The sequence below is a fragment of the Taeniopygia guttata genome, chromosome 19 (assembly GCF_048771995.1).
Source record: "Taeniopygia guttata chromosome 19, bTaeGut7.mat, whole genome shotgun sequence".
Lineage (NCBI taxonomy): Eukaryota > Metazoa > Chordata > Aves > Passeriformes > Estrildidae > Taeniopygia > Taeniopygia guttata.
Window position 1 is genome coordinate 3822124 of NC_133044.1, and position 14682 is coordinate 3836805.

The 14682-nt window shown below is 40.0% G+C and overlaps 1 protein-coding gene across 7 annotated transcripts in view; it reads right to left on the reverse strand.

The window, feature by feature from the left end:
* Window positions 1-14682, reverse strand: part of EFCAB5 (EF-hand calcium binding domain 5) — a 35892-nt gene that overhangs the window by 13332 nt on the left and 7878 nt on the right. For all 7 annotated transcript variants that reach the window (XR_012051437.1, XR_005982185.2, XM_072916712.1 and 4 more), the window contains 5 exons: window positions 10684-10840; window positions 10360-10423; window positions 8524-8594; window positions 4881-5036; window positions 113-212 (listed from right to left, as the gene is read on the reverse strand). Coding sequence is in view for 5 of the 7 variants with exons in the window: in XM_072916712.1 (XP_072772813.1) it covers window positions 113-212; window positions 4881-5036; window positions 8524-8594; window positions 10360-10423; window positions 10684-10840 (548 nt within the window). In the remaining 2 variants the exon portion in view is untranslated. The remainder of the gene's footprint in view (window positions 1-112; window positions 213-4880; window positions 5037-8523; window positions 8595-10359; window positions 10424-10683; window positions 10841-14682) is intronic.

The following is a 14682-nucleotide window of genomic DNA, read 5'->3' on the forward strand; positions in this document are numbered from 1 at the left end:
CTTTTTTGGGCTCTGCTCATTTCTGGTAACATTTATAAAACATATCTGAACCATCCAGCCTTGTGTGGACTCCCAGTGTTTTAACCACAACTGAAACATCCCATGTGCTCACATTCTCTGGGGTTCCAGAGTTCCCACTCATCAGTCTTGGGTGTTCTGTCATAGAAATCTCTCAGCAGGGCCAGTATTTTTTGTCTATCCAAGACACCAACCTAGACAAAAATATTAAAATTACTAGTTTTTCTTGTGGTTCTTGTGGCTTACATCAACATTTTCAGCACTACAAAGGCACCATCAGCCAAGAATTACCTGTGGCTGATAATAACCCATTACCAGAACATCACTACAAATTCCAAAGAAGTGAATTTATTTCATAGATGCAAAAATTTCTTCTGGGCCGAGCTGGCACTCCCCACACATATTACTTTGCAGGCTCTTCCTTTTCCATGTCCTTGACAAATTACAGTGAGATAATTGTAACTGTTCTGCCAAAGGAGTTCTTCGTGTAAAAATCAAAGCTTCAACACTTCATACTCTCAGGACAGATTTTGATTGCCTGAAAGTACCAGGGAAGAATTTCCATGTATTATGGGCTGTGCTGTGTTACCTTAGTGACTGCACATTGTAGTTTGGTTTTGTGCCCCATCACCTCCTTTGAAGCGTGATGTATTGGCCTGGAAACACAATTAGTCTAAAAATCTGAGCTATTATGACAACCTCCCTAATTTCCTTTAAAAATTCATAGGCATTTGACCACAGAGGTGAGAGAGGTATCAGCAGTTCCAGTGCAGAGGAAGGTGCAGAGTTTATTAAATCCTTATTGCTCAGGAGTGTACACAGATGATAAACCCAGGAAAAGGCAATGAAATGGGTCATTTCCAATCAGGAAATTGTGGGGTTTAAAAAGTAAAGCAAACCTAAACGATTGCAAGTTTTCCATTTTATGATGTATTCCTGTTGTCATTATTTAAGTCCTGCCACCTTTGTAATCTCCCTCCCATTTAGTGAAATAAAGTACTTAATTAGGAAACTATTTACTCAAGTTCATTATTTGTAGTGAGTAGCTTTCCATCTGAATTATTGATTTCCTTTTCGCATTTTGTTCTTAGATTAAAAACTGAAAAATGTAAAATTCACCAGGCTTTTAATTCCTTGTGAACTTTTCCTGTCCTTAGACTAAAGAAATAAAGGAAGAACTTTGCTTTCTTTTTCTGGAAATTAGCTCAAGATGACTGCATTGTTTATAACCTGAAACTGTAATTATTGGCACCAGTAGTTAAAAACAGAGGATAGGGAAACAACCCAGAGATACACATCTCACCTACTGGTGAAGTTAGTGCTGGAACTAAGTGAACACATCACATTTGCTGGTACTGCAGCACCTTCCTCTACAGGGAAGGGGTTTTGCCAGTTCTGCAGAAAGGACCAGAACTGAAATGTAAGAAGCCATCTGGTACAATTTTAGTGCTTCAGTATCTGGTAATTTAATTCCTGCTGGTAAAAAAAAGCGCTGGAAGTCAGGGTTGAATTTCAGCTATGGGTGGGTTTGGAACAAGAAATGTCATCACAGAATTTTGTCCCTAAACTTACAAGATGTAGGTCCTGATTCTCAGTATCTTCTGACATTAACATGCAAATACCTTGCACACCCCTGTGCAAACATTTCTTCTTGTTATTTGTCTTTCAGCTGAATATATCAGATCATGTTCTGATCCATTTAGGAGATGCACAGACACACAATGTTTTAAAGGTGTTCCCAGATCACTGTGGAATATTTGGACCCTCCATTCAGCATTTCCATTACACACACTCAATTTTCCATTCAAATTTCCTCAGCTGTTACTCATCACAATCATCTGCTGGTTGCCCTGAACTTTGCAGTACTAATGCATAATTATACTTCATTAAAATGGGAATAGATTAATGAAGTATTATTAAAAAGAAAATAAGGATGTTGTTTTGGGATTCAGTTACCTTTTTTCATATTAAAATATTTGGAGGATTTAGATAACTCAAAATTTTGAACAATTTTTTGTTATTTGAATCCAAAACCTTTATTTTTATATAAAAATAGGTAAATATATAAAAATAGATTAAATAGCTGAAATTGTCAAATATTAAGAGGGGTTTATTTACTTATTTAAACATTTACAATTTATGCAGATTTGCCATTTTAGCAGGGGTAGCTGTTATTTCAGGATACTTTTCCTTACAACTTACCCTGGGAGGAACATGTCACAATACAGTCACCTATAGAAGAAAAGAACACTACAACAAGAAACCTTTTCCAGCTCCTCTCCCCAGCTGTGCTATTTTTCCCAGTTCCTAAATTTAGTAGAAAAGGTGACTTTTCTTTGCACTTGGTGTGTGACTAAGGAGGCTGATGACAGATTCCTGCCCACCTGCCCTTCGTGCTCCACCTTATGAGCAGGACAGGTACAGCCTCTCCTCTCCACAACAGAAAACCATCTGTGTTTGTACAGCTGCCCAAAACTCAGGGCAGCTTTAGTGCCCAGGGAGTTGAAACACGTTGACCTAATTTTTTTGTCACCTAGATATTGGCAGGTGATGATTCTCAGCTGTTTTCAGAAATGTTCTGTGACCTGTGAGTAATTCCTTTGGCAACACAGACTAAACCAGACTTGCCATTTAATCAGGGATAGGTCAGTGTTTAAACACTTGATTGTTTTTCTGGAAATGTGATGTGTGTATCCTGAACCCTACAATGAGCTTGTTAGTGAGCAAGAGGGAAGAACAGACACTTAGAAAAGGTCATGAGAAAGCAGACTTTGTTGTTGCTGTATGACAAGAAAGATAATAAGAAGTGTCTCAAACTACATTGGCTTGAAAACTAATCTCTGACTAAATTAAATTTCATTTTAAAACCTCTTGCTTAAAGCATCCCTTGAAATGAATGAAGAGTTATAAAATAAACTGATACAAGTGAGCACAGGGACAATAAGCTAAAAATTCACAGAGCCATTGCCTTTTGGGGTATTATAGCAGTGATCCAACTGTGTTCTGGGATTGTCTTGGGAAGTTTCTGCTGCAGTGGATAGTCCAGGCTGTCCTTCTGAGCTGCCATCCTTCTGGATGCATGCATTTGAAATCATAATAATGATCATGTGGATACCTTCTAATTTGACTGTAATTTAAACACTGCTTTCTCAGCTCCCTGGCCCTAATTGCAGCTCATTGAGGCAGCCAGCCACACTCACCATGCAGACTGGAATAACTGCCTGCTACCAAACAAATGGAAATTAGGAACTGGAACAAGTGCTTTGCTGTGCTTTGCAGAATGGGCTCTACAGGTAATGGATCACATTCAAGTGATAGAAGTCCTTGGGTTATTTTGCATTTTATCTCTCCTGTGGGTACAGTAGAACTTTACAAAAGAAACCAGGCCAAGTTTAAAAGAGCTGCGTGGCCCACAGAACACTTTAGTGAACTCAGTTTGCAGGGCAGGGCTACCTCGGAGCCTGGAAACCACAACTCTGTGCTCTGATAATTTTTTTTCAGCAGCAGTGGCGTCATTGCTGATAGCTGCTCACTCCTGTTGTGTTAGTATTTTTGGCTCTTTGCCTCTGAGATTCCACTGGGATTAGCAGCATGGAGATGGTGATTACTGCCACAGAAATAATAGGAAGAAAGTCACTTTAAAACATGAAAGGAAAAAAGGGATCCTTTGGAAATCCGTGCAAAGACAGAACTCTGGTTTCTATATCCTTGTAGCCAGGAGGATCCATCACAGCCCTTCTTAACAGAGCCTTAGGAAAGTCAAATGTCTCCTAGCTGGGAAGCAGACACATTTCTTCCCTCATCCCTGAAACAGCAGCTTGCCTACTATTCTCTAGAACACACTATTGGTGTTGAAATGAGCCCTGTAATTCCTTTCTCTTGGCGGTAATGACATTATTAGCATGACATTGTAGAGCACAGTTCACTCTGGGTAGGCTCTGCAAGCATAGCTGGAGGAGTGCTGGGTGGAATATAAAATTTATGTAGGGGAGAAAACTAAGGTTAGGGCAACTGCTTGCTCTGTAGTAGCCAGCAACTGCCAAACTGAGGGTACTCATAACAAGCACCACACTTTTTGGATGAAGCCCAAGCTTTTAGCAATAGCTTATGCCATTGATTCTTCAGTTCCTACTATTTACTGGTTTTCTAATGAGTCTAGCACTTTTTTGTTTGCTTTTTAGTGGAGATGCAGGTGTACTGTGAGGATGATTGATAGAGTTTAAAGCTGCTGAAAACCAAATTATGGCTTTTGAGTTTCATTTCCAGCTCTGTAACTGACTTACTGTATTTTAATTTCCTGTCTATAAACTGTGGCTGAAGTTCACAGTACTGTTCTCAGAGAGGCTGTAAAGGTGGATTATTTTGCATTTTAAATTTTAATTATGAGATTTATTGATAGAAGGCCTTCAGATCTATAAAGTAATGCAACATAATTAATGCAATATATGTAATTATTGAAGTAATGTGCACATTTGTTAAAGTCAACCTTCATCAGATTAGCTTTGCTGAATAGATAAATTAGCACTCAAATATTCTGAACTGTGCTGTGGAAGCAGGTAATTTTTTAGAATTAAAGGCCATGGTTAATTTCTTCTCCAGAATCACCAAACTTCAGTCCCAAGTCATCAGTTTAGGTAATTCAGTTTCTAATTAGCCATCAGTTAACAGGCTATTGGATATTTCTGTGTCTTAGAACTATGACTTTGACAACAGTGCAGCAGCTATTGTTCTCTAAAATACTGCTGAGTAAGCACAAAGAGAGGATCTAGAGTTGAGAAAAAGAAAAAGCAAGCCAGTGACCCGGAGAAATACCAAACTGGGAGCATGCCCACATTGAAATTAGGCTCAGCTGCTTTGCCTACCTTTCCATAATCACAAGCTTGGAAGAGGTCAATAAAAATTTGCCTCCGCGTATCATGTTTTGTTGCTTCTTGGAAGTCCTCAGCACACTTATGGAGATAGTCCATGATTTTTTGGAACTTGTCACTTGAAACATGTTCAGTGTAGGAAAGAACAAGCTATAGAGAGAAAGCAGCAGTGGACATGGTTATCTTTCTTCAAGCATTTTCACCTTTAGTTGAACTCCTAAAAATCTATTGTGTGCAATCAAATATTTAGGAATTTGTAATTTAATCTGCCAACACAACACATACTTGGTGCCTACTTCATTCTCCCCTTCAGAAGAAACAATATTCTCCAGACAAGCATGGGGCACTGCAGAAATGTATCCTGATCAGCTCCTTTCCTGGTCCAGAGGTCACTTATCAAGCTCAAGCAGAGATGCTGGATCAGATCCCTCCTATGAAAAGCTGTGGCTTAAGCTCCATTTTCTTGTGGAGGATTTAAGCTCTCCATGGTTTTCTGCAGCATTTAGTATTCTTGACTTCACCCCCAAGGAGGCATTTTGAGCCACTACATTCTGCAGGAGTGACAGTCACTCAACTCTCAAATGCCACAAAAGGAGCATTGCCTACAATTTCAGTGTTTAGAGGAGCAGTTGGATACAATAAAAAAAAAAAGGATGATCCTTTTGAAAATGAGCCTGCTGTCACCCAAGTCCTCTGACATTGGGAATACTACTGACTTGAGATTGATTTTATGTTTCAGCCTTGGAGACACCTTAACACTTTGGATTTATAGCCATGTGGCTTTTATGAGCAAAAGCAATATGGTTCTAAAAATGTGGTGTGCATGACATAAATAATAATGGCCATCAGAACAAACCACAATCCCAGAGCCTGGGCTGAATTATTACAGTAGGTTTCTGGAGCTAGCCACACTAACAGGGAGCCCATACAGTTAAAAGGAGGAATTTCCAAAGTACAGAATGTTTCCCATTATCCCATTTTGAGACTATGGGTACCTGACATAAGTGCTAAAATATCTTGGGCTTGTTGAAATGCCACACAGGCAATAACCAGTTGAAATATTAGTATCTGTTATTATTATGATTATTATTATTATTATTATTAATGTCTTTAGTGCATAATTTCCAAATATATGGGACAAGTGGAAGAGAGGAAGAGCAGAAAAAAAGCAATGGCCTGAGGGGTGACTGGTAAGAAAGAAGAGCTCCTAATGCAATGTGGGTTTTATCTTCATTTCAGCATAAAAAAAGAATGTAGGTTGGAGAGAAGATGGCACATCTGGGGCTATGGGTATCCACCAGCTTCTTGGGGTTATTAGAACCCAGAACACTGTGACAGAGCAACCATAAAGGTGATGTTGTTGGGATTGGGCAGGTCGGACAAGCAGTTTGTTATTCTGGATGTCACCTTGATGACACATCCAAAGGCTCCTGCACTAATCCTGTGTCTAACAGCTTCACCAGGACAGTGTTTGCAAGCACCATGCAGGCAGCAGGCACCATCACAGGCTTAAGCCTTTCTTAGCTGATGTGCAAATTACTGTACACATAATTAACATACATTAATTTGTTATTAACTGAGAGATTTTGACACCTCTCCAAAGAAAGCTGGCACGTCTCCTTCTTGCTACCCAGAGTCCTTGGTATAGTTTGTGACCACATTATCATCAAAAACAGTGGAACTGTTCTTGTTCCTACTGATCTTACTAGAAATGGAGAAAGCCTCATGCAATGGTGGAGAATAATCTCCCTTAAAGCCTGATTCTGACCCTGCAAAGACAATGTGAGCATTTCCCTTGGTGTCAATAGCTTTGTGCCAGACTGCTGGCAGCTCTGTCTGTTAGAGCACAAAGCTTGTGAAATAAACCATTAAGGGCTGGTCTCTGGGATCTAAATGTTTTTCATATAAAAGACCCCACCAGGTTGTCACAAAGGATTTAAGAATACAACAGCCACTGTTCTGCATTTCTGAAAAAAAAAACCCAAACCTGAAAAACAATGATGTGTGAGGTCTCTCTACTGAGTTTCTAACAGCCTTTAAGTAACCCAAAGCTGCACTAAATTCAGGGAAGAAAAAAAAAAAAGGTGCCTTTTAATTTTAAGGTCCATTAAAAGCAATGCTTTCCACATGGGAAAGGGCCGTGACCAGTGTGGAGGAAGATCATCTCTTTCTGGATTTGGTGGATGATGAAAAGGGGTGAACAAAGGTAAATTGTAGCTGAATATTAGAAGCAGCCCTGTCCTGATGATGGAACAGTTCCCAAGGGAAGAGATGAAAGCCTCATCATTTGATTCAATTAAAACCGGACTGGAAAAAGAATCAGAGAATATGTTCTGAGAGAACATTCCTGGCAAATCAGACAGCCTGACAATCCATGTCTTTTGTGCTTCTGATCTCTGTTGTCATATCTTTAATTAAGTTAAAATAAAGAGTACACAAAGTATATTTTAAACAGTTTTCTAATGCTAATGGAGCATGAATTCATTCAGTGATTATATATATGTACCACAGAGGTTGTGGACTGATGCTTCATTGCAGTGACAAAAGCAATTCTCTGGGCTCTCATTATCCACAATAGTTTTCTTAATTAGATGCAATAATTCTGAGGTTAAATTCAAAAATATCTCATTTCATGCTTAAAAAAACCTTCAACAAGTTACCATAAAAATGCATCTCTGTGCAAAATACCAAACATGTGAGTCTCCTGAGAGGGAAGAAGGCACAAAAAATCTCACATGGTTGCTTGGAATTAGTCTCTGCACAGCTGCTTTATGCTCTGGTTTTAATTATTATAACAGCACCCACTAGCATTGCAGCAATGAGAGTCTGCCATTATTCCTATTCTAAACACCCCTTTCTACAGGTTTAATTACCCAGCCTTCAAATCCAGCTCTGTCACAGGTAGAAATTGCTGGCAAAGCCTTGGCCTGGACAGCTTTCAATATCATTTGGACCAATTTGGTTGCTTTCAGCTTGAGGAACAGCACAGTAATGGGGCGAAACTTCCAACTACATTTATGATTTTTATGAGTTAAAACCACACTTCTGATGTTTTCCAATGGCAGCTTTTGAGTTTAAAACTACTTGGTTATGCTTCATGAATATTTATGAGACTTGTTGCAGTTTGTTTATGGTTCAGACCAGTGATAGTTCAGGACAAAGGCTTCTCATCCCAGGTCTTCATGGCTTGGTTCATCCTGGTTAATGAAACTTAGTCAGAAATAAAAATACTGTGAGGTTGTTATTAATTACCCCAGGCTAATGGTTGTAGTGGGTCACCAAACCTCCTGTCAGCAGCCACTCAAAGTCTGAATTGACATGTGATTCAGGGTTTTGACATTTTAGAAAGAGATGGGGAGGGGTGTCCTAAAAACCACTGCTCCAGGAGTAACTTCCCAAAGAGCAGCAAGGCTGCAGCTCTGAGGAAAGCAAAACAGTTCCCTCCAGCTGGCCAGAATGGAAGTGTTGTGAGAGCAGAGGATGGAAATGGAATGTGAAATTCCAGATACAGTCAGTTACCTGGGATGATGGAGAAGGGAAGCCCTTCACTTACCCCTCTGGGCTGTCCCCAGAGAAATGATGACACTTTGTAATAAACACCACATTCTGAACCAAATGCTCTTATTTAATTTCTCACCTTTGTGAACTCATTTAGGTATACTGTTTTTTCCAATGTGTTTAAGATTTTCAGCTTCCTGTCACGGGTTGCTGGTAAAAAAATGAAGGGATATTGGTTTAGAAAGCAACAGTTGTGATTTTGCATATTGTACACATATTTTTGCACAATGTGCTGTTACGTTAATTTTCTTCCCATGTTGGATGACATTTATTTGAGGTTATCCCACAGTAGCTGAAGCATCTGACAGTACAGAGACCATCTAAATCTGCTTGCATTTGTCTTGCTGAGAATCTCCATTTAGCTATTCAGAACTGTAGAGTCATATTTATTCTTGACATAAGTTAGTGCAAATTGCGATGATTTTAACAGTACTTACAACTAATTATGTGAGGGAGAAAATTATTTTTGATTTAACAAACAGATAAAACTGCCTTAGAACTCTGGAGACATGGATTCTGCTTTGCAAGAGAAAAATCTGAAAATCATAGTAATTTTCTCAAGAATATGAGAATATTTTTACTGATGATCATATTCAAAAGTATGTTTTGGTCAGCTTCTGGGTTGCTATAATGGAACTGAGAAGAGACATCAAACATCTATATAGGTTTCTGAATGAGTTCTTTGAGAACAGACATGCTATTTCTGTTAGCATTATTTTTCTGTTCTTTCTTCTAAATACATCAGGAGTAATGAGAAAATTCATCATAGAATGTATTTCTCTCTTGTTGGTTAATATGTTCCTAAACTGTACATTATCTTTATTGACGTATAAAACAGAGTGTAATGTTCTGTTAATGTACATTGAATGCTATTAAGTGAAATAAATTAAGAAATGGAGCCTATTAGGGAAATAGTACAGAGAGCACCTCCAGCATCTGGAGAGGAAATATCTGAGCAGGAAATTCCTTCACAATCTCATGTCCCAGGGTCTGTGTGCACTGGGGAACCACATCCCCACAGCAGGAGCACAGGGGCTGTGTTTGGCAGTCACACAACATCCAACCAATATTGGATGATTACTCAGAGGAACAATTCTGTAATACAGACAGGGCTGACCAAGGATGAGCTCCAGGCAGAGGTGACTCTAGTACAACAAAAACACTCTGGAGTGTCCTGTTTATTATCCCAAACCAGCAAAGACACATTTGTTATCACTGATGATCATTACAGGGCTGGCAGCAGGCTTGTGTTGCCACTTCAGTGTTCCTGGTTCTATTAAATTATCATCATCTGGGGAGGTCAAGTGTGAGCTATATAAAGTGGACAGGAATTATGGAAATCTTTCTGAGCTGAATGCTCTGGTACAGAGGCCCTGGGCTGTGTGTCACTGGATGACAGGGATTAGCCAAGGGAATGGCTTGATGAGATGAGCTATTGGGTGGGGCATTAGGTAAACCTCAGCAATTCCCCTGAAACCAAAACAGGTAACAACAGTGTCAGACTTTGTTGATCCCATCTTTGTTCCATATCCCCCAGTATGCCAGTATTTCCAAGACCTCCCATGAGACAAAATCAAAAAGGAGGAGGTTGGTACAGTGATTCTTAAAAATAGCAGTAAGCACATGGCAATGTCTGGCTAATAAGGGATGTAAGTGGATAAAGTCTGCATCTGGTCTTTCTATCTACCTGAAAGATTTTTTTAAACATTTTTCCATACTTTCCAAGATCATATGAATTAATTACATGGTGGTTCAGTCTCTTTCCAATCTAACTCAAGATTCATGGTTGATATCCTAGCGTAACTACCCTTAGCGATTCTTTCTCTGTTATCAAATCCATTTGGTGTTTGCTCACAGTTCACATCAGAATTCAGATCACAGCAATAAAACTAAGGAAGACACATTGAAAACTTGCCTTTTCTCATATCTTCAGGAATAGAATCAGTGACATCTGGAAAAAACCTTATGGCACTCTGAACCTAAAAATCAAGGTAATAGTCAAAGGCCTGTGTCACACAGACAACAGTAGACTGTTACTGAAATAAATCACCCAGAATAATCAGACATATGGGCCAGTCATGGGTCTTACACATAGATAAGATTTGTGAACAATGCCCTGTCCTCTGATCCTGTGGTAGCAGAGCCATCACCCATGCTGCCATGCCAGGGCACATGGCACTAGCACAAATGTCCTTTTCCTCCTGTTTGCAACAACCACAGTAGGATCTCCCCTAGTTACCAGTGCTGCTGGGATTCTGTCACAGCTATCCACTGTCCACTCCTTGAACAGAGCTGCCAACACCTTCTTTCTCCGCGCTGTCTCCTCAGCATTCTGTCTTTCCATCTCCTCCCTTTTCTCACGTCTGTTCTTTGCCTCAGCCTTCATCTCAGCTAGCCTGTAGGACATGGGAACATGGATTAGAAAGAGACCATCATAAGCATACTTAAGATTGATTAAGCCTACCCTAAAGAACAAAACAAAATGAAGCAACTTTTTGCTGAAATTCCTGTCTATGAGGAAGACATTTAATGGAAAATCATCTGTGCAGCTCTCCTAGTTTTGTGTCATTTCAACAGTGACACATTTTTACCTTCACATTTATAATGAAATTCATCATTTATTGTGTAGATGTCCTTCAATTTCCTTTCAATTCCAGCAGGGAGACAGGTGCATAATTTTGCTACAGTTGATTTACCAACAAAATTGCATCAGTCTTCATTGTCTCCAAACCCAAGTACCTTTTCACACAAGCACTTCACTGGCACAGAACAATGTTCAGTGAAATTTCTGAAGCAGCCTCACACAATAGAGCCTCACTGCCTTAGGACAGGGATAATACCTCATCCTCTCCATCATTTTGAATATATACAGTTTGCAGATTTGGACTGCCAGCCAGCTCCCTTTCTTCCTGCTTTTCTTTGCTTCTCAAAACATCCAGCCATGTTTTTCCCAATCCTCCATTTCACACAACTAAAGAAGTGAATAAAGTTGATCCTGAACTCATCTGCTTTGATTTTGACTTTGTTAATTTATGAAATGGGGAAAAAAACCCTTTAGGAAGGTCAACACGCTTAGAGCCAAATGATCAGTTCATATGGAGAGAACAGCTCCTGTTCATGGAGGCTGCTGGATTCTCTCTGCACTGAGGCAGCTACTCATCTTCATGGCCTTCACACCCTCTGTAGTTACTCAGAGAAAGGAGAATTGCTCCACTTCTGTACCTCAGAATTCCAAAAACTGTATTTTAGCTAACAATTCCTGCTCCCTTCTTCCACCTGTGTTTCACATGCTGTGAAATGGGCTGATCTTGTCCCTGCCCTCTTCCGGGGCAGTTCCTCCAGGGTCATCCTACAAATTATAACCCATCAATATTTTCTTTAATGAACAGAAAGACCTGTTTTACATGTCACAGCAATACACTTTGATCAGTCAGTTTTGTCACAAGGTCCTTGTTCTTCATGGCCATTTATCACAGAGTTTTCTTAGTGAATCATTTGGTTCCTTAATCGATGGTGGGTATTGCACAAGTGCTGCTGAGGCAGCTCAGCCTCGGGCACTTTGATAACAGGGGGAGGGTAAAATATTTTCCCATCTTCTGACTCCTTCCCAGAGCTGGAGAATAGAAGGAATGCAGCAGGTGGACAAACAGATTTTTCTCCAATGTATGCTGCAGCAGAAAGAGAAAACCAGACTATTTGTAGAGGTGGCTCCTCCTCTGGAGCTGTCTACAAACTGGAAGCAGAGCCTGGGCTGTGCTCAGAGCTGCCAAGGTGCTCTGGTGATTAATTTGGGTAGTGTCCAGCACAAGTTACATTCTGTGCTGCACCTGCACTGGGCTGCAGTTTTGCATTCATTTCTAGGGTCCTAAAACTGGGCAGATGCATCCTCTGCCTGGTGTCCCACAGACAATAATGGCAAATCAGGGGTAACAGCACTGGGCACCACCCATTGCAAAGTGAGCTCGTTTTGGATCAGATATTGCCAGAAAAATGAGATGGCAGCGAGGTGACTTCTCCCTGCAGAACCAAACATGTTTCCTCAGGAAGAGAGCTGCCAGCCTCCCACACAGGGATGAGTGACTCAGCCTGAAGGACTCCCATCCCTGGACAAAGGCTCTGTTTCAGGTATCAGTCTATGTGCATAAGGAATTTCTCCCATCTGTTCTCCTTCCTGCCTTGACTCCCAGTCAGGCAGCAGTTAAGGAAAACCTGGAGGAGGTCCAAGAGAGCTCACTGAGGATAGAAAAGTGTTAAATGAGAACCTGTGATGAGTCCTGCCTTGCCTGAAGGTAATGCCAAGGCTCCCAGGACCTTCATTTGGGCCAGAATTTTATTCCTCACCTTTCTGGTGCTTATGTGAGAGGTGTTAAGCACAGACTGGCATTGCTCTTGTAACAATTCTGGCCTGTTTGAAATCCAGTGACTCACACGAGGAGTCTCACTGCTGTGTGGTGTTGTTAAAATCCTGTGTTGCTGTGATTTAAGACTCCCATGCAAATCCCACAATACAGTCATCACAAATATGTAAATCCTGAGCTGCTGTGAATGCAAATCCCATGATACTACTACCAGTGGATATGCAAAACCTGCTGCAGCCATGATTATAGAACCCCCCTGGCAATGCTGTCTATGGAGATATTTATTTCTGTAAGCCTTTGCAGTCACTTCCTTTGACTCAGCTCTGAGTGCTAAAAATGGAGAACCTCTCTCCAAATGTAAAGATGGGCTTAACAGCCAAGGTCAGGATAACAGGTCATGGGTAGCCAACGCTTTGTATTCAATAGGAAAATCTGTCCTCTCCAAAAACAAGCTCTGATTCACAGTGAAAGCCAAGAGTATTTTGGGAGGGGAAAATAAGCCCATAAAACAGAACCAAGCAAAAGCCCAATCCAAAACCCCAGGAAATTTTATGTATTTTAGTTCAATCACTTTTTCAAAATAAAACTGAGATATGGTCCTGTATCCAGGTGTCCCTCTGTGAAGCAACAGGAATGATAAAACTGTTCCCAAAGCAAAGGTGTGGCAAGGCTGACATCCTAAAAATCCCCCCAGAACAGCCTGTGCTTGATTGAAAACTGAAAGACATATTTCCCCAGCTCATTTGTTTCAGTGGACCAACATTTAAAAATAGAAAATGCAACTGAAATTCTTTTATTAGTGACTATATGAAATTCACTTCTCACACTGCTTTGTTGTATTCACATCAGGCATGTTCCTACAAACTGCAGCAGTATGTTTAATGGAAATGTGGAGACTGAAGTCAGATAGAGAGACTTAACATATCCTTTTAAGCATTATAATACTGGGAACTTCAATTATCTTCATTTAGGTTTTTTACATAAGACATGTCAACATTTTACTTCCCTAATTCCTGACACTGAAACCAATTTTCAAGGTGTATGCACTATTTATGCAAATAGAGAGTCATTCAAACAGAAGTCATTATTCTACAAACACAGGTACAGAATAAAGTGATCTAGTAGTGAATGAGTAATTTTGACATTAATCACAATCACCTCTGGATGGATCATCTATGATCTGAAAAGTTCACATCTATATTTTCCTGAATAGAGCAATGAAAATAAAGTTCACCTAATGCTCTCACATTTTAACCGTAGTATTTTGTAAGGTGCCACGGAACCCTGTTCCAACATTCATTAAGTATTATACTAAAGCAAACAGTCCAGAAATAAGCAACAGAACAAAATACAAAACAGTTTCTACTTTAAAAGGAAAAAAAGAATATAAAAGGAAAGTTTAAGTAAAAATCCCGGAAGGAGTTTCTACAGGAAACATGTCAGGACAATGTTGTTGGCTTGGTCAAGAGAAATCATATCTAAGGAAGAAAAAGAGGTCATGTTTTTATTAAGTTGGAAAACTAGAGAAGAAACTATCTGAAGAGTCTCCAGACCTTTGATACTAACACCTGTCCCAAAGAGATGCTGTCACTAAGCTAGACCAGTTTGGAAGCAGTTTGCATTGCTCATGTGTAATTGAGACAGAGTCTAAAGAAGAATAATATCCTTGCGAAGGGCAGAATATTGCCTTAAACAGGAATAACTAGTGTTTAATTTTGTATGCCATGTTCTAGTATTTGTCCTGCTTCTCAAGTTTTTATGAGACAAATACCATCCCTGACACTGGCCACAAGGTGTGTTTTGCTCAAGATTCTGCCAGCCAGGCTGCAGGGACACCATTCCTTTTGTAAACCAGAGACCAAGACACCAGCTCTGGCCTT